Raw genomic sequence first — 20,009 nt, 5'->3', positions numbered from 1 at the left:
AAGAGTCTTGTTTGTGAGTGTGTGAGAGAGATTCAGAGAGGGGAAAGTAAGAGAGGCTGGAGGAACTGGGAGCAGCAGCGGTGACAACAGCAACACGTCAAGTATGAGATGCCTGGGCAGTCGTGCTGCTCCACTGAGGCTGCGAAGGAAGCACTGCATAAGAGACAAGGAGCTGCTGGCTGCCTCTCTGGCCCACGTCGCATCTCCATTCATAGCCAACGCAGGCAGCAGCTTAATGGACTGATTCCCTCCAAGACCAGCAAGGAGGCAGCAGCAGAGGCCGGCAACCGCAGCTGCAGCCCACCTAGGTCTCAGCTCCAGGGCCTGCTCAGCCCCCTTTCAGTTGTGTGTGTGTGTATGGGGGGCATCCCCCTTTTTGGTGCACTGTCTTGAGTGCCTTTTCCAAGCCACGTTGCGCTCTCGCCCTTTCGGTGGTTGTTTGTTCGTTTGCAAACCTCCTACTGCAAAAGTGACCCTCCTCATTCTCCCTTGCAGGCTTTAGTCGAGCATCGTGTGTGTGTGTGCTCCCCCCCCCAAATAATACCTTGAAATACCCCCAGGCTTCCTATGCTACTCGTAAGTAGTGTTTTTCTTAACCATCTATGTATAAGACAACCCCCAATTTCTGACTAAAAAAAATTAGCAAAAAAAATCATCTTCTACACAGAAAAATATGGTATATATATTTTTACCTTGTATGCTACACATAGAATGTATGTAAATTCTTAATACATTTCACACATCACAGTAAACCTACACATTAGTACAAAGTTTCCTTTAAATCAGGAGTGGGGAACCTTTTTCAACCTAAGGGCCACATTTTCTTACAGCCAACCTTCCAGGATCCACATGACTGCAATGGGCGAGGCCAAAACAGGTGAGGTCAGAGCTGGTGCACACCCACCCATAGGCAAATACCCATTACAAAATGCATGTAAGAGCAGTTGCCCAAGTTTGCTTTTTTCCTCCTCCCCCAGTACCATTTCTTTTTCTGTTACAGAAGTCTGAGGGTGCTGCTATTGATCTCTGGGAGCTTTTTGCAGCTGATGGGCAGGATAAAATACTTCAAAATAAATGCAGCACAAGCCATATGCAGTTTCTCATACTCTCTCATGAAGCACTCAGGCTTCAGAAAACAGTTTGGCTTTTTTCTTTTTTTATACATCTATCTTTTTATTAAATTTATTAAATTTCAAACCTAATTGCTGGAAGAGGGGGATATTCATATATTGAAGCTGTGGAGGAGAAGGTTAGCTCAGCCAATAAGCATCAACAACAGCCTTCCATTGGCACCAACACAGGCTGTCTTAAAATTAATTGCCAATGCAAAGGAAGGTGGGTGTTCAGTAACCTACACACCGTAACATTCTTACAACAGGAGAAAAAAGCTTTTGCAGTTCTAAATCCAACACCCCAAAGACCATTAGCCATTAAGATAAAAAGCCCAACCACTATTCAGCTATTTATTTTTTCAGACCAAGTATGTTATCTGGGCATATAAGACTTTTAGTGCACATGTTCCACAGTACTTCAAACCCTCAAACTCCATAACACTTGGGAAAATATGAACTTCTGGTTTTGCTTTTTAAAAAATCCATCGCTATTGGTCTCAGGAAAAAGTAGCTTTTCCAAGTGGTACAGTAGATTGCAACATGTTACTAATGTTGCACATAAGCTCTGACATCCTAAGTCATCATCATAATAGAGCCACAAATCAATACAATTGATTGCACAGAAATGTCACTGTCTGCCCATCTACAAATAGAACTGGTACATATACCCCACCCTAGCTTTATTTTTAGTCTTCCTTAGACGCTGCCTCTGCTATAAAAAAAAAAAGCACACAAACATATCATTTACTTGCAGATGGATGGAATTCCCCTGAAGACCTTCCACAATGGGACAAAATCTGTCAATGTTTTTCTCTTCTGCTGCTGTAGTCAAAGCGTCCAAAATTTTTTCAAGGCTATAACATGAAAAACCAAATAAATAATTTATATTTACCAATAAAAAGAAATGGGTTACAATAGCATAAAACTAATTTTAAAGCAATTTCTTTATTTAATGTCCTTAAAGCAAGTTTGAGGAGGACTATGCATACAGAATTCTATATAAAGATTACCAACTGGAATGGAATCTTCTCTATATTTATTTATCTATTTATCTATTTATTATTACTTATTATCACCATCATCATTTTTTTTTATTATTATTAATTACTATTACAGTGGTACCTCGGGTTAATAACTTAATTCGTTCTGGAGGTCCGTTCTTAACCTGAAACTGTTCTTAACCTGAGGTATCACTTTAGCTAATGGGGCTTCCCGCTACCACGCAATTTCTGTTCTCATCCTGAAGCAAAGTTCTTAACCCGAGGTACTTCTTCCAGGTTAGCAGCGTCTGTAACCTGAAGCGTCTGTAACCTGAAGCGTCTGCAACCCGAGGTACCACTGTACTACTACTACTACGATTTGTATGCCGCCCTTTATTCGAAGATCACAGGGCAGTTTACACTACAAAAATACCCAACTTAGTAACAAACAAAAACAATACCCACCCACCCAGTTTAAAAGGCCAGATTGTTTAGGAGAATTGGGAGAATTCCCCACCAGCTGAAGTTTCCAAACCGTCCTCAGAGGCAGCCCCATGTATAACATGTTCCAATAATCTAACCTAGATTACCAGAGCATAGACAACATATGTTAGGTTATTCCTGCCCTGACAGGGGTGCAGCTGGGCCACTAGTCGAAGCCAATGAAAGGCACTCTGCACCACCAAGAACACTTGAGCCACAAGTGGGCTCTACGAAGTGGGAAAGTGCACTCATGTGATTGTTTCAATGGCCTGAACCATTTGGATGTTCTACAAGTCAGCCCGGGCTTCAACAAGTGTGCCAGTCACATCAACCAGGGCCCTCTGGAAACCAACTGAATCCATCAGCCTCTGAGGGCTGGCACAGTCACAGTCACTAACTGCCTGTGCAGTGTACCCCTTACCAGGCATGCCCCACCCCTACACCACACCTCCCCTTGCCCAGAGCCACTGTAATTGGAGTCCCCCTGCTCTCCGCAGTTCCTCTCTTCCCATACACATCTTACCTCCCTTAATATAAACAAACAAACCCAAATTAAAAAACACAAATTTAAAAGCAATTAAAAAAAAATTTGAAAAACATTTTAAACAAATAAGGCAAGGCCATCACCAGAGAAGATGATGTTACGGGCGGGAGCGGGGGTGATTGCCCTTGCCTCCTCCTGAAGCCATTTCCCACCAAGGGACAACCGCCCATTGTCTTGATATAGCCCCCAATTCCTTTGTAGATTGAGCCCAGATGGGCTCTCAATCGTTCAGTCAGCAGGGGGTGAGATGGGGGAGGCTTCCCTCTGCCAGCCAAAGGTGCAAAAAGGCTGGCTTTCTTAAGAGAAGGAGGAATTCCAGCAGTTATGGAAGAGGGCCTGATAAACAGCTCACCTCCTCCACTGAGGGTCTCTGGCTGCTGCCACCTTTGAGAGTGAAGCACCAGTTCCCTAGCTTTAACCCTTGTGATTGTACAGATGTTTGTAAAACAGGCCTCCCTTCTGTACATCCTGGCAAAACCTTGTTTGCAAACACCACCAAAGCAATGTGTGCTAATGGATCAAGCTTTCCGTGCATTGTTTAAAAATGCTTACTGCCAAGGTATTGGTATTTTCAAGATTAAACTTTAGGTCTCAATACAACCATTTCCAATTAACAACTTTCACCTACTGACTTCTAAGTCACCAACCAACTTAGATATTCAGTGCTGTACTTACATGTTTTCCTCTCCAACAATACATATTGCAGAAAGAAGTTTAACTATATCAGTCATCATGCTGATTTGTTTAGGATCAATTGCTTTAGCCAGTAATGAAAAGCTTCTCTCTTCACCCATTATTCTTTCCAAACCATACTGGACAAAACAAAAAGCGATAGTTAACAGAAAGAAGGCAAGTGCCATCCATTTATAAAAAGAGTAATTTCTATTAGTTTATCAATTCTCCTAGCCACTTTCAAAATACAAATATTCCAGGTAGGCAGGACTGCACACTACTCAAATGACTGAAAAACTACCAGGTAGTATTTTGTTGAAGCACTCATACAAAAACCTTATAGCAATAAGAATAAAATAACAAGGAAGAATACACAAGTGGAAATTTGCTTAGGCTCTTACAATTCTCAGAATATTTACCGTATTGGCCTGAATATAAGTCTTTTCTTTTCCAAATTCTGACCATGAACCATTAAAAGAGCAGCTAAAATTTGCGACCTTGCAAAAATTGGCTTTTACGATAACACTGCTGAAACAAACATATAGTAAAATGGAATGGGTGTGAGAGCCTGTGGAATTTTAAGGGAGTGGCATATATTGGGTAGTTTATTTTCTCCCCTCCCCCGAATTTTAAAGGTGTGGCTTATTTGCAGACGCAGCTTATATTCGGGCCAATACGGTAATACTCAGCCACACTATACACACCCTTCACATTACTCACACACAGTAAACTTATACTACAGGCATACACGCAGTCTAATAATTGCCTAATACCGCCACACTGTGTCCTTCCACATCTGTCGCTAAGCCTTGCATGCTCAGTTTTTTAAAGAACCTGGCTATTGTATGTGTGCTATCATACATGTGGGGTGGAATGGGGGACATCCCCACTTACGCACATCCAAGTGATGCAAGTAGGGGGCCGGAATGCAACCCTGTAGTGGAAATGCGGAAGACAATTGTATTTTGAGGAGTGAGGTGGCATGTCCCTTTCCCTTTAACATCCCCAGTTTGAGGTCTGCTGGATTCTCACCTGTCAGGAGTTTATTGGGTTCTTCTGTGTTGCAAGTGCTGGCTGGATGCCGGCTGCAGGTAGTGGGAGACTCTCAGCCGCTCTGTATTAATCATGAGTAATGCCAGGTGCACTTGATTGCATCAAGGCAGGCTATGAAAGCCATAGGTGGGAAGGGCCCGGTGAGCTTCTGCCCAGACCAAAGGACCTGATGATGGGACACTGCCGGTCGGGGTCTTTTTCCTACTGCTCTACCTGGGGCTCCAGGCAGCTGAAGGGGAGATTGGGTAGCCCTTGTCGGGTATGTTTTATGTTATGCTTTGTATGCCTGCTAATGCTTTGTATGCCTGTTAATAAAACTGTTCTTGTTCCCCTTCCACCTCCTCATTCCTTTTGTGCTGATATCCTTGGAAAGAACTGTTGTATATGGCAGCACAAACCCCCATATAAGTGGGAATTCCTGTATCCCACAGCGGAGCCACAGAAAGAATGTGGTTGGTCAATGGAGCCATGGACTCAAATAGGTTGAAAACCACTGTCGTAGGCAAATGACTAATTTGCAACATTCAATATTTTTATACAATCCCATCGTTTCACGTCCAGTCTTTGGCTTTACATGTTTCATTTTCATATGCATCATCTGCTATCTGTGTAAGCACATAAAGTTACTTTTTCATAAATATACTCTGTATGTGCCAACTGATTTACTCCTGCCATATTTAAATTTTAAGTGAATATTTAGCAGGAAGTGCAACAGATACAGTATCTTCTGCTGCTTTTGGAACATGCGTAGGGTCTTATATAGAAACAATGCTGTCCTAAAGAAAGGAAACTGGACTTGGATTTAAAATAAATGTGTTAGTTTCAGTGTGTAAATGTTGAAGTTTGATTCTACCAGTGGACTAAGCTACCTTCTTTTTCCAACTGACACCTCATAAAAATGCATGAAGGCCTCCTAATGAGGAAACTAAATTAGTACCATGAGGTTGAAATCCTAAACACAAGGGGAAGGGAGAGGAGCCCCACTGGACACTACAAGATTAACTTGTAGATTAACTATGATCTTTTGGCACCTCACTGGCTTGATTCGCAGATAATGCTTAACATGTAATGCAAAAAATAAACTATTATTGAATGGAAATGTGCAGCATGCTAGTACTAACAGCTAAGAGAGTGCTCAATTTTCTCCACCCTCACTCTTACTATTGCTATGCCACAGGGAAACATGACAGAGTATGGGTTGTTGTGATGTCAAACCTGGGCTCATGGTTTCTTTCTAAATAAAGCACAATTGCAAGCCAAGGTTGGTCTTGGATTATCACATGTTGTTTGTTTGGAGAAAGACAAACCATGAGTCTGGTTCAGATATCACAACAAGTTCAAATCTGGCTTGCTTCCTGGTGAAACAACAACAGTTGTAGTGGGAGAGGAGCAAAGCACGCATTTTATTAGCTGCACATGCCAGAATCAGCAGTTCTATAAAATGAGCTTGTTCAGAAATGGGTCCAATAAAGATGGTACAGCAACTGTAAATAAAAAATGCTACAGAAAAGATAAGACATCAACCGGCTGTGAGTCTTGAAGGCCGCTCCCTGCAAGGCCTTTTCCACCTGGCCTAGAGGACAGGGCCCAGACTCACCCAGCTCTACTAAAGAGGCTCCTGGTAAGACCAGAGGGGCATTACTATGCCTGACAAAAAATCCTAATTATTGGATTATTTTGCCCCATCTTTTTGTGCCTGCCAAACAGCCGTGTCATGCTTATGATAATATTTTGTTTTCTTGTTAATTATGCTGTTTTAAATGCGCCTTTTATATTTGACTTCACTTAGCAATTTTTTTTGGAAATGTTTAAGGTATTTTTTGTTAACTTTGTGTTAAATATGTATTCTGTAGTTGACTTCCTTTGTAATGTTCTATTTTGAAATCTTTAAGGCAATATTTTAGTTTTCTGTCAATCATGTTGCTTTGACTGTATACTCTATATTTGACTTTCTTCAGAAATGTTTAATTCTGGATTGTTTTATTGATGTTTTAATATGCTGTAAACCGCTTTGAGATTTTTCTTTAAAATATAAAGCAATATAGAAATGAAATGAAATTAATATTCCATCATCATCATTACTACTACTACTGCAGCACTTTAAAGCCACTGGCATAGGCATAGCTTTCTGTTAGGCATGACAACAGTTAAACCATAACATACCAGATATTGACCCCAACAAGAACTGAACATAGGATTGCAGCTTCAATTTGTGTATCTAGTTATGTAAGTGCCAGTAGAATTAAGGATATGAGACAAAGGTTGGCATGTCACTTAACTACTGTTAACAGCAACAGTTATGTGTGTTTATACTTCATTTCTTCTTGAAATGAAAGCGTCACTGAGTTTAATAGGGCTTATTTCCAAGTAACCAAGTACTGTATACGACAGCAGTCTTAAATAAGCAAATGACGTTGCTAACCTTATTATTCATAAAGGCCTTCAAGCACTGTATGATCTTGTGCTGTAACTTCTTCAGAATTTGTTCCTGTCTGAAACAAATTAAGGACAAGAAATTTATATCATAATGCAAGCTATTCTACTCTTACTGAGGAGTGTATTAGGGCTGGGCAATATCTGCTTTTCAACATTGTGATGTATCACCAGCAAAGCATCACAATATATTGATATATCACAATGTCTGAAAATCAGGAGGAAGGAGGACTTCAAAGTGGTTTGAACGAGTTCAGTACAGTAGCCAGTTAACCCTCCATAGCTCATTTACACCACAATGCAGCTCCCATCTGCACCAATGGGACAGCATACACTGACAGCACAGCATCACCTTGCCTAAGCACCTCACCGCCCCCAAGCAGACACACCAGCTCCCTCCTAGCCTACCCCATGGCCATTGCCACCTCACTGCGTTCCCAACAGCTCCAGCACCACAGCCAGCCCCACTACTTCCATCTTGCAAGCAGCGACTTGAAGGGAAATGGGCACCGTCACCACCAATCAACCATGAAGGTACAGGGCCGGAGGTGAGGAAAAGGAGCCAGTGCTGCTGCTACTGCTGTTCCCCACATGCTCCCATCACAGGGGCTTGCAGGAGGCACCAGGTGTGAGGCAGAAGGGAGGGAGGAGCAGCCCACTTGCTCAGCCGAAGAAATGATGGGCGGGCAAGCAGCGAGCACAGCGCAAAGCACAAGAGGTAGGTGCAAGCACGCTGCCACCCCCAACCCCACTCCAGTATCTTTGGGGATGGCTGGTTGGGCTGTGGAGGGAGGGAGCGGGTCTTGAGTGGCCCTGCTGGGCTTGCTGAGGATTGAGGAGGACATGCCTGAAACACTGGCAACACCTGCTGGCATTCATGGTATATTGCCTGGCCTAAAATTGTGAAATCATTGCCGCAATGCAGGTTTCAAAACTGGGTTTGGGCAATGAATCGATACATCACCCAGGCCTAGACTGTATAATTGTAGAAAAAAATCTTACTGCTTTGCTTCAACCAATCTTTCCAAGATGTCCAGTAGTAATCCAAGTCCTTCATGTCCAAAGTTCTCAACCCAACTGCAAGTATTAAGAGGTGGTGAAAAAGACATTTTGAATATTGTATCCATTAGGTGACCTTTTATTTCAAGCAATTACTATAGTTATATAAAAAGAGATAGCGTCAAGAGCTCAGAATCCTTTCCCTGTGCTGGGCAGCAAGACACCCACAGACCAGGAGGCACAGTTTTTTGCAGGCCAGTTTGATTTCTAGATTGGAATGTTAGTCTTGGTTTTGAGAAAGAGATGTCAGGTTTACATCTCCCAGCTCAACTATTTATTTATTTATTTTCATTCTTTATAGGGGCTGTAGAGCTTGTAATCTAGACCAGGACTATGGTGTGGGACAGTGGGGGTTAACCCACACCACCATCTCCACTTAAATGTGTCCCTTCCTCCCACAGATACTATTTCCTCTATGTGAGCATACATTTTTTCCCAATCATGGCAAGTCACAGCTAAGCAGAGATATTTCGCTGCAAGAAAGCAGAGCACAAGGTCTCTATCCTATGCTGCAGTCACAATCTGGGCTGGGGCTTCCACAGCCTCTTTTTTGTGCAAGGCAATTATCAGGCGTTGCTAATTGTTTCCAATATAACCCACAATGATTAGTGGGTCTTGGGCAAGTTAGTTTCCAACAGCAGCAAACTATGCAAGTGAATAATTGCAGTACATACCCTGCACAACATTTTGACTGCTGTTCATGAGCTAATGTTTGGTACCAAAAGAAAAAAACAAATGTAGATGTATATAACTGAAATTCAAAAAACAAGACAGCAGCAAAAAAGTTGAGAAAAGAAGAAAAAACCCCTCAAATAACATACAATTAAATACAGTATAACCACAGAAAATAGAAAAATAATTTGAAAAACAGGTAACGAAAAACAGACAAAAGTATGCTTATGTATGATTAACACCAATGTATCATTTTGACCAAATGTTTTTCAACCAAGCACCAAACTTTTTTAGTGATACAATGCTTCCTATGTACACACAGACACAAACATGGGAAACTAAATTTCTTAGCCTAATGTGCCAAATATTTTAACCATGTAACAGTAGTTACCACTTAAAAACAGCTGTCACATACTTAGGAAATACAAGTTTTAACAGCACTGAAAATCTTTACACATTCCGAAATCTAAACTCCCCATGTGACACCACTCAAAAATAGGCAAAGACTTGCAGGCAACCTGTATGATATTTGAGAGGGGTGTGTGTGTTTCATATATCATTTCCCAACTTGTTTACTGCTGTTTGGTATCAACTTATCTGCACATGGATAAGGAGGATTCATGCTTTATAGTAAGAATGCCGATCATGCAGCATTAATATTGCAGCTCTGCTCAACATCTCTTCTCAGTAGCCCTACTGTGGGACACAAATAGTTGACACAGAAAGGGCCTTGAAAAGGTGCATAGACAATGCTAGAGAATAAGTTCTGAAATGCGTGAACATTTAGTGTTCATAAATGACTCTAAACAATTTATATGTAGACATTGCCATAAAACATCACAGCTAGTATTAAAACTGTTGATTTAATCAAATTCTAATTTTAGTTCAAGAGACCTTTTGGCAACATCATAATGATATGGAGATTAATTTAGTATCCAGTGAATGAGCAACACAGATGAAGTACACGAGCAGCATAGCAATGCACACACAGGAGAATCATTGAGCTGCTATAAAACAAAAGCACCATCTTTTCTCTGGATCACAACACAAACTGTAGTCACTTGTTCCTACTTTAAAGTCCAATTCTGCTATCCCTACAACTTCAGCAAAAATATTAGACATGCAACTTCATATTTCTAATACCACTTGTATATATTAACAAGACATCTAGGAAAGGCATTTGGAGGAAAGTGACTACCACTGATTTTCAGAGATCAAGATTCTGGAGAAACTCTACCTTAAAGTCATAAACACACCTTGTAAAACACAACACCTTATAAAATTTTACTAATTGAATTACCTGACAGGATTACTAGTCAACGACACGCGGAGGGATTCTAAGCAACTGACAAGTTTTTCATCTACTGTTCCTGATTTCAGTTCATATATGAACTCCTGTGGTGAAATCTGCTTGCTACTCTTGAGGCACCCCTGCAACGAAAGTAATACTTGCTCAATATCTCAGTTCACTGCATTTTACCAATTACACTTCACAAGCATCTCATTAAACTACTAACTTTTAGAGAAACTCAGTGTTTAACTAAAGCAATTTTCTAGCTAGTTTAAAATCATAAAATATGAAGAATGTATAACTTAGAAAGCTGGAATATAGATGCAATAAAATAAATGATAATTTAAAATTATATATAGCTGATAAAAATTAAGCAATTACACATGGTACATAGGATTACTTGGAGAGAATTACATGTTTAAAGTTAACTACCTCCTTACATTTATACAAGTAGTTGTTTTTTAAAATAAAAAATGTATTTATAGCCTGCCCTACATTACAATAGATTCCAGGCTGGGGTACAGAAGTTACATAAAATTAACTAAAAACAACTAACCATAAAGCAACACATAATGGTCAGTAACACTTTTAAAACTACTAGATTGGGTACTCACTCTAAGAACAAATACACTAATCTTCTGCAAGTGCCTCCCTAATGTATCCTCCCAAACATGCTAGCTTGGCATGTGCTGGGGGACCTGCAGTACAGAACAAACTGAAACGTGTCATTACCCACCTGCATACTGAGGAGTATACAATTTAAAATTAAATCTCAATACAAACATATTAAATTCTATATTTTAAAAAATGAATACTTATCTAATACACTGTGGCCACAACTGCATCAAGCTGGGCAGAATGATGCCCAGCCCTTTGCAGCAGCTTTTTAAAAATGCAACAAAAGCCATATGGATTTCATGAGCAAAGGTTGCTGTATTTATAGTTTCACCCAGATGCTATATCTATAGTAGCCTCCAGATGCTGGATCTGCAGCAAGGGGCAAAGGTGGCTCTTTTGCCAGTTTATCAGGAAGCCATATTGTTGAAGACAGGTTAAGGTATTCGCCAGGTCCTAGTGGGACCTTGAACGGCAGGGGAACCTGATGCATTTCTGAATATAGGTAAATTTAAATGCCTTTAAGGCACAGGTTGTTCATTTTGAAAAGACTCGGAAGCTAACTGAATTGAAGAGTCTTTACCAATACTGGTTTGTCTTTCAAACCTTATGAATCCCCTGTGTTTTGGGGAGGAGGGGCCTATAAGGACATGTAAATAGGTCTCTGGACACAGGAGGGTTTACAACTTGGGTATTCCCTAGATCTTAATCTAGCCTCTTTTCTTTTCTTTCTTTTTGAGAGGAGATCTTTACTTCTGGCCCTAGTTTCCACTAAGACATCTGTGAAAGCACCATTTCAGGGAGCAAGACCAAATTGGAATTAAAGGTTGAATCCACTCCATTCCTAGGCAGTAGAAATAGACAACCTAGGAAACTATACTGAACAGCTTTGTCCTCTCTTCTTTCAAGAGTTGCTTCTTTCTGCTTCATTCTGCCTTGTCCTACCCAAACAAAACTAAATTGCCATGACTGATAGTTACTGGGCAAACTAAAGCAATTCATCAGATGAAAATGAAACACACCTGTTTGGTAGATAAAGTGTTGTAAATCATTCATACTTCATTTAAATGAAAGAGGCACTGTTTTCAATTTCTAAAAATAGCAGAACTAACAAACTTACATTCAGATTTAATAGTAGCCTAAATAGCCAGGAGTACCTTTTACCAACTATAGCTAGTGTACCAATAGGGTTAGCCTAGCTGTGGAAATTCCTGAATTGATAACCTCCAAACTTGATTATTGCAAGGCTCTCTATGTGGGGCTACCCTGTGCCTGGTTCAGAAGCTCCAGCTGATGCAAAATGCTGTGGCTAGTCTGCTGATGAGGTAGGGAGGACTTCTACCAGCACATAATTCCAGTGCCTAAAAGCAAGCACTGGCTGTCCATATTTAACCGGTCCAGGTTCAAGGTTCGTGCGTTAATTTACAAAGTTAATTTGTAACAGTGAGTCCATAATCCCTTATATCCAGGTCCAATCACTCTGTCAGTGGTCCCCCATTATGAATTAAGTATAGTGGACCCAAGGCTGTGAACTCCCTCCCAGGTGAGCGCCCTCCTTGCTGAACCTCAGACACTTGACTCAGACTTTCTTGTTCTAGCAGGTATTTTAAGGTGATATTTGGTTTCATGATAAAGTCTTATCATTCTATTGTCCCATTTTCTGTGGATTGTTTTTATTTACACCACTTAGAAATGTGAATAATTAAGTGGTATATAAACATCTTAACTAAATAACATGCAGTCTGGCATGAACTGGACTGTACTTGTTGGGAGCTGTGATTGCAGTTGCTGATAAAAGTAGTGTTTTCCTGGATTTGCATCAACCTCTTAATATCCGTTAGTTTTTCTCCCACCCAAACACCCACTCCACTCAAGAGTGCTTACCACTTTAGAAGCAGAACTAATATATTGCACCACCATTTCTTTTTTGGTACTGAAATCTTTCTCTCTCAATGGTGCCTTTCGATCTTCATTTAAATTCATATCTTCCTAAGGGGAAAAGGCAAAACAGACATTACATACTATGATTTACCTCCCTTCTACAAACAAAATCACCTTACCATAAACCAGGAATGAATAAAAGGTTCATTAGAATATGCTGGCAATCCTGAGTTATTTGCTGTAGATTGCAAGGATTTTTTTATTTAACAAAAGCAACAAAATGATCCTATTAACTATTGAAATGTAGAAAGATTAGATTAACCTGGAGTGGATTTTTGTGCTGAAGGACTGTGAGCTCAACTCAGTTACAGTGAATATGAAGATGTGGATGATACCAAGTTCTACCTCTCATTTAAATTGGAACCAGTGAAGGGCAGGGAATGCCGTGTGTGAGTTTCTGGGTGCAGTTGGAGGATGGATGGCAGCTAATGGATTGAAGTTGAATCCCAACAAGACAGAAGCAATGTTTCTGGGGGAAAGGGGGACTTCCTGGTCCTGAATGGGGTAACTGTGCCTTTGAACAACCAGGTGCACAGCCTGGGAGTCATTTTGGACTAACAGCTGTCCATGAAGTCACAGGTTAATTCTGTGTCTAGGGCGACTGTCTACCAGCTCCATCTGGTATACCAGCTGAGACCCTGCCTGTCTGTGCACTGTCTCACCAGAATGGTACATGCACTGGTTATCTCCCACTTGGACTACTGCAATGCACTCTATGCAATGCACTTCTACCTTTGAAGGTAACGCGGAGACTACAATTAATCTAGAATGCGGCAGCTAGACTGCCGACTGGGCGTGGCCACTGGAACCATATAACACCCGTTCTGTAAGACCTACATTGACTCCTAGTACATTTCCGAGCATAATTCAAAGTGTTGGTGCTGACCTTTAAAGCCCTAAACAGCCTTGGCCCTGTATACCTGAAGGAGCGTCTCCACCCCCATCACTCAGCCCAGACACAGAGATCCAGCACTGAGGCCTTTTGGCGGTTCTGTCACTCCAAGAAGTGAAGTTACAGGGAAACATGCAGAGGGCCTTCTTGGTAGTGGTGCCCACCCTCTGGAATGCCATCCCATCATATATTAAGGAGATGAGTAATTATATAACATTTAGGAAACATCTGAAGGCAGCGCTACATAGGGAAGCTGTTCAAGGTTTAATGTTTTACTATGTTTTACTATGTATATATGCTGAAAGCCGCTCAGAGTGGCAAGGACAACCCAGTCAGATGAGCAGGGTACAAATAATTAAATTACTATTATTAATTATTATTAGTTGGGACTGGTAGAAATTATAGAAAGATGCTATTTAGGGTTTACTAATATATATGATTTATTGGTAACCATTTCCTTCATTATTGCTGCTCATTTATAAATTGCTCTCGTCGATTTTTCAAGGAAAAATGGTCAAAAATATTTTTGTCGCATACATATAAAACAAGAGTAATGGTACTAGTATAATCTTTGCCACAACTATTTTGAAAGGTACCATTCACCCTTATGGAATAATATGAAAATTAAGCTGGTGCCATAAGTGGACAAGGCTGTATCAACAGGCAAGATTCTTAGTAGGAGAGAGCCATTCATATAATGGACTGTAATACTATCTGCCACTGCTAAAATTCAAACACAACTAGTTGAAACTATTTTTTTTAATGAGTTGGCGTGCAGATATAACTTTAACAGTGCTTTTATTGTGCAGAAAGAGAAACCCAATAGCATAGTGTGAACTTTAGTATTCTGTTTAAGATATCATTACACCTTCACAGCCAATTGAACAATTTATCTTACCATCATTTTTTCAAATAGTGATAGGATCTCCCCATCTGATAAAGGATTAGGAATGAAGTCATCCAAATCTGCAGATGTAGGCCAGCTGCTGGTTGTGGAATGCAATTGTTTCAGATTCATTATAGTTGGTCGATCTTTTTTGCTCCCAGGAATTCGTATACTTGAAAATCTATCAAACTGAACAAGAACTAAGAATGAATATGTCTAAACAAGTTCATATTATACACAGTGCATCCTAAAAATACTTCTTATATGTGGGATCAGTAGTATCTCTTTACAGTGGCACTGAAATACAAAAAAGCAAAAACATTTTTTTAAAAAAATGTTGTTTACCTAGTACTATTTCATTCCTACCATCATTAGGTGACTCCGACTCATTGTGGCTTTGCTTAGACAAACACTAAACTATGGTTTGATATTACAGGACTGAGCCTGGACGAGCCAGGTTGTACTTTGTCTGATATACCAGGTACCTAGTTTACGGGTACTCCCAGCTTTGTCACTTGAGGTTCAGGTTACCTCAGTGGCTACAACCGCATTTTATCAGCTTCGTTTGGTACATCAGCTGCAACCATTATTGGATTCGGATAGTTTGGCTGCATGGGTTCAAGCATCACTAGCCCTGAATATAAAGTATTATAACCCACCCTTTGGTGAGCCACCCTTGAAGCTGGTTTCTAAGCTGCAGCCACTGAAGAATTCTGTAATCTAGATGTTAATGGGCATTAGCTACTGACACCTGCGTTGTATGTCAGCATGCTACCAAGCATGCTATCAAGGTAAGTATATAAAGTCCTGAAAAACATGGCACAAGTGTACTTTAAAAATTGCCATATTCCTTATACCTCTGCCCATACTTTGCAATTTGCTGCTGTGGCATATCCAACCACATGTGGCAGTCTTCAACAACAAAAATGTACATTAGTATGGTGATACTGGGGTTATGCAACTCTCTACCTAATCAGCAATAGCTTTACTCAACAAACCATAGTAAATATAAACTACAGTTTAGGGTTCTAAAATAATTAAATAAGCAGTTGACTGGACACACAAGTTAAAGCTTCCAATCTCCTCACAGCAGCACTAGAAAGGTGATCTGGCATGCAAGCCTGAAGTAAACTTAGGCTCATACACATAATTCTAAACTATAATTTAGTATCATGCCCAAAGAAGCTAATAGGACCCCTAAATACATTCCTACAGCAAAATCTTGCAATGCAAAATACCTAAAAATAAGGTAGGACCCAGAACTGTCATCTATAACTCTGACCTCCCAGACGTAGAAAGTTGTTAGCTGAATAGGTAATGGAGAATTCCAGCCAAAACACAATAAACAGGACATCTCTTTCATAAGCGTGGAAGCATGGTTAAAGCATAGTTAACCAATGGCACACTCAACTTATTGGCTTGGTTTGCATGAACAACGCTTAGGATACCCATTTATTCCTCCTATACTTGTTTTGTCACAAACTATAGTTTATCACTACATCCAATCTGGGCAAACTATTATTTACAACCAAACATTTAATTCCCAATTCTAGTTTACAAGCAAACTTGCCAATGTAGGATGCCACAGCAAATTGTTATAGTTTTTATTGTTATTATTTCTTACTCACATTTATCCATTTATTGGTTCACTTACCCATTAACTAAAGAAAAAATATGAGATGGCATTATGGGCAGTGGGAGAGCACATTAGCCCTAGGCAAGTTCATGTAACACAAAATCATTATTTGGCATTACATCTGAAGTGAGTTACTGCATTTCAGTTAAGTACCAGAATTATTTTACAAACAAGTTTCCGTTATCTGTGTGGTAAAACATAGTCACAGCAGAATAAAAGCAAAATAATCTTACCACATCATCTGTCAGTGTCTTGATGTGCAAATGCTGTAAATAAAGAAACAAGCTCTTAATGCAGTTCAGATAGTCTACCAAAAATTAGCAAAGAAATTCTAGGTATAATTTCACTATGCAAGCAATATTCCTTCACTTTCCATCATCATATTGGTCTCTGTAAATGTGGAGGTAACCCTGATGATACCCCACTGGACAACCTCAAGAACCCATCCCATGGAACAGCCACAAGTCCCTGGCCTCCTTGGCTTGGCTTGACTGGCAGTAAGTGAAGAACTGCCCCTGCTGCCCCCCCTTTTTTAACCTGCTTATGCCCAGAAAAGCTAGCAGATAAGGAGACAACCATCCCTTCCCTGCGAACTCTGTATGAACTTGTGGCTAAGAGTCCCCTTTATCAGTATCAGAGTAAAACACCCTAGGGCAGTGGTTATCAACCAGTGTGCCATGGCCGTGGGCAACACTGGCCTCCATCTCTCTTTCCTTCCTTCCCTCCCTCCTCTGATGCCCTACTGCATCTCTGCCTCCCAAAGGCTTGCATGGCTGTTTGTTGTTGCAGCAGCCCTGGCTCTGGGGCTGGCCAGGGGGTGCTGGTTGCCAGCAGCTGAGGCAGCCTCGGAGGAAGCAAGCAAGTGGGTGAGGGAGCCCAGCCAGTCTGCCAGCCCTTGCTGTTGGGAATGGACAGACAAGCGGGAGGCTGGGCAAGCAGGCGCAGTGCTGGCCTTTCTTGTGCTTGCTGCGTGCAGTGCCTGTCTGGGAGCTGAGTACCCAGCACTGAAGGGGTGCTTTTCTGCCATGCAGGCCCAGCGGCGCCTGCTGCTGCCACTCAAGGTGAGTAAGGTGATGGCCTCACGTTCACTTTCAGCCAGTCTCTGTTGGGCTGCTAAGGCCCAGTGGGACGTGGTGAGGAGGCCCCTCTCTCTGGGGCAGGGTGCGGGTGGCTCGGAGAACAAGGCAGCTTCCTAGAGGACTCCTAAGAAGAGGGGAGAGGAGGCTGAGGAAACACTCCACAAAAGAAGGATGTTTGAAAAGGGGTGAGGGGCTGCTGGCTCTGCAGGCAAGGGGGGGGGAACCAAACTGGACTTCTGAGGCATGTTTCCCCACAGGGGAGCTGCAGAAAGAACGTGCTTCGTCAAGGGACTCGAAAAGTCTGGAAACCTCTGCCGGAGGGTGAGGAAGCAAGCAGAGGCAGCATCTCTAGAGACGCCCAAAGACCCTTCTCCCGACTGGCCTCGTGCTGGAAGAAAAAGCCTTCAAGCAGCTTTTGTTTAAATATCCTAGTTATAGGTTTTTTATATATTAAAAAACCTCACCCTTAAAGCGGTTTACAAAAAGAGAATATCAATAAAAAATGCACAGCCCTCAGAATTGGCATAAGTTTCCCCGCCTCTGGGTGGGCTTGTCTAACCCAGTGTTTCCCAACCGGTGTTCCGCGGCACACTACTGTGCCGCGAGACGTTGCCTGGTGTGCCGTGGGAGGGAGGCGGGCGAGTCGCACGGCGTCTCGGCGTCGGGCGGCAGCGAGCCCAGGAAGCGGCCCAGCCGGCCGGGGTCGCCCGCCTGCAGCAGCGCCTCGCACCCGCACGAGACCTGCTCCGCCGAGAAGCGGGCGAGCGCGGAGGATCGGGCACGGCGGAGGCCAGCCCCGCGCTTGGAGAGGACGCAGCAGCCGTCGCCAAACCCGATCCTCCTCCTCCTGCTCCGCCGCCGTCCTTTGGCTCTCGGCCGGGAGGAGCCTGCGGCGACGGGGCGGGCGCCGAAGTTGGCAGAAGTTGGCACGCCTCCTCGGCAGCGCCTTCGTCCTTCTCCTCCTGCCTCTGCTCTCCTCCGGCGGCGGGGGCGCGCCGCCCTCCCCGGCCGGGGGGCTCGGCGGGGCCCGCGGGGAAGGAGGCCATGTTCGCGGCACGCGGGATCGCGGCCCCCCTCGCCCGCCTCCGGCCCGCTCCCCTCCCCCTGCGCGCTGCCCTAGCCGTGCGGGTCTCCTCCCCCTGCGCCGCCGTCCCCTTTCCACATCCTAGGAGCCGCGGTCCGCCTACCGCCCCCGGGCTGCGGCGCGGCTCCCAGCCCGGGCTGGCCTCCGCCTCCTGGGACGCGCGCCCACCCCCGCGGCCCCCCAAACTTCGGAGCAACTCTCCAGACGCTTCTCCCCCGCCTCGGTCTCCCTCCTTTCCACTTCTCTTCCCCCCTTCCTTCCCTCTTCCTTTCTCTTTCTCTCCCACCCGCCTTTCCTCCTATTAACTTTCCTTTCCCCTCCCTTCGTCCTTCCTACTTTTACTCCTGGGCTCCTCCCCCCTTTGCGCAGCCACAAATCAATCTCTCTCTCTTTCCCCCCCCCCCTCTCTCTTCTTTGCTCAGACGCAAAAAAGCGCCGCTTTTTGGAAATCCGGACTGCTGTACCCGCTGAAACGATACTTTAAAAAAGGAAGAACCCACTGGCTCTTATTTCTGTTTAAAGCAGTAGATCCCGAACTCTTTTGGCCCACTGCCCCCTTGGTTCCACATCCCCCAGTGTCCCCTATGCTTACTCTATAGAAAGCATTACAGGGGTTAACGCGGCTCGCTAAGGAAGATATTAATAGAATTCTGCATTTGGGGGGAGACCCTAACAGTCATCTACCATTACCTTCTATGCTGTTACTATTTTTTTATTTTTTTTTACATAAGTAAAAAGTGACCTTTCCCCATCTGGCATGGTGGTGTGCCTCGAGATTTTTTTCATGACACAAGTGTGCCTTTGCCCAAAAAAAGTTGGGGAACACTGGTCTAACCAATTATCTTTTTCAGCAGCTGCAGGAAAGAGTCAAGGCGCCTCCTGGACCTCAAGAGGCAGCGAGTTCCGAAGGAAAGTTCCCGGGCAGCATAATTGGGGGGGGGGGGGTCGCCAACCCCCCCATGAGGGAAATCAGTTGCGCGCTGTTGTTTTTCAAACAGAGGCATTTTCCAGAGACGGGCCTTGGGGAGGGAGGGAAGGAGAGGCTCCCGGGAGCCCGGAGCTGCCTCAGGCTACTCACAAACTTGGGCTTTTTAGTGCTGCCGCCGCCGCCGCCCGCCGCCGCCTCCCAGCCGGGCTCGTCTCCGTCGCCGCGGAGCATCCTGCTCCCTCCTCGGCCCTTCTTCCCTCGCGGCGGCGCCCCCGGCTCCATGGCAGCCGCGCGCTCGGCTGAGGGCAGTTGGCGAGGCCCCGCCCCCTCTCGCCCGCGCGCCCCGGGCCGTTGAAACTCCCGCCACGCCCCGGCTCGAATCCCGGGCATCCGAATCTTCCCGCCACGGACTCCCCGCCCTCCCTCCCTCGCCCGCCTCTGCGCAGCCAATCCCAGGCCGCCGAGCATGGCCAAGGAGCCTCTCTCCTCTCTGATAGGTGGAGACGGAGCTCTCCGGAGGGAGGGAGGAAGAAAGTCCCGGATGGAGCGGCGTCCGCGGAACGGGAGTCGGAGGCGCCAGGGAATCGCTGAGCCGATTGGCTGCCCTTTGGCTTGGGCGCGTGCGCGGGACCCAAGACTGACTAGGCGC

At 43.7% G+C, this 20,009-nt stretch overlaps 1 protein-coding gene across 3 annotated transcripts in view; it reads right to left on the bottom strand.

Moving 5' to 3' along the window:
* The window catches only part of DIAPH3 (diaphanous related formin 3), a 125,392-nt gene extending 105,711 nt beyond the window's left edge, over positions 1-19,681 (bottom strand). For 2 of the 3 annotated variants that reach the window (XM_077927787.1, XM_077927788.1), the window contains exons 1-9: positions 19,511-19,681; positions 16,503-16,535; positions 14,646-14,822; positions 12,799-12,903; positions 10,309-10,439; positions 8,280-8,354; positions 7,267-7,336; positions 3,795-3,931; positions 1,861-1,966 (exon numbers count right to left, since the gene is read on the bottom strand). In XM_077927787.1, the coding sequence (XP_077783913.1) occupies positions 1,861-1,966; positions 3,795-3,931; positions 7,267-7,336; positions 8,280-8,354; positions 10,309-10,439; positions 12,799-12,903; positions 14,646-14,822; positions 16,503-16,535; positions 19,511-19,642 (966 nt within the window). In that variant the 5' untranslated portion in view covers positions 19,643-19,681. Of the gene's footprint in view, positions 1-1,860; positions 1,967-3,794; positions 3,932-7,266; positions 7,337-8,279; positions 8,355-10,308; positions 10,440-12,798; positions 12,904-14,645; positions 14,823-15,292; positions 15,441-16,502; positions 16,536-19,510 lie in introns of those variants that run through there. The other variant, XM_077927789.1, reaches the window with a different exon arrangement.
* Between the last annotated feature and the right edge of the window lie 328 nt (positions 19,682-20,009).

This window comes from Podarcis muralis, chromosome 4 (genome assembly GCF_964188315.1).
Source record: "Podarcis muralis chromosome 4, rPodMur119.hap1.1, whole genome shotgun sequence".
Classification (NCBI taxonomy): Eukaryota; Metazoa; Chordata; class Lepidosauria; order Squamata; family Lacertidae; genus Podarcis; species Podarcis muralis.
Note: the sequence above shows the minus strand (reverse complement) of the source record. Positions and strands in the feature narration are given on the sequence as shown.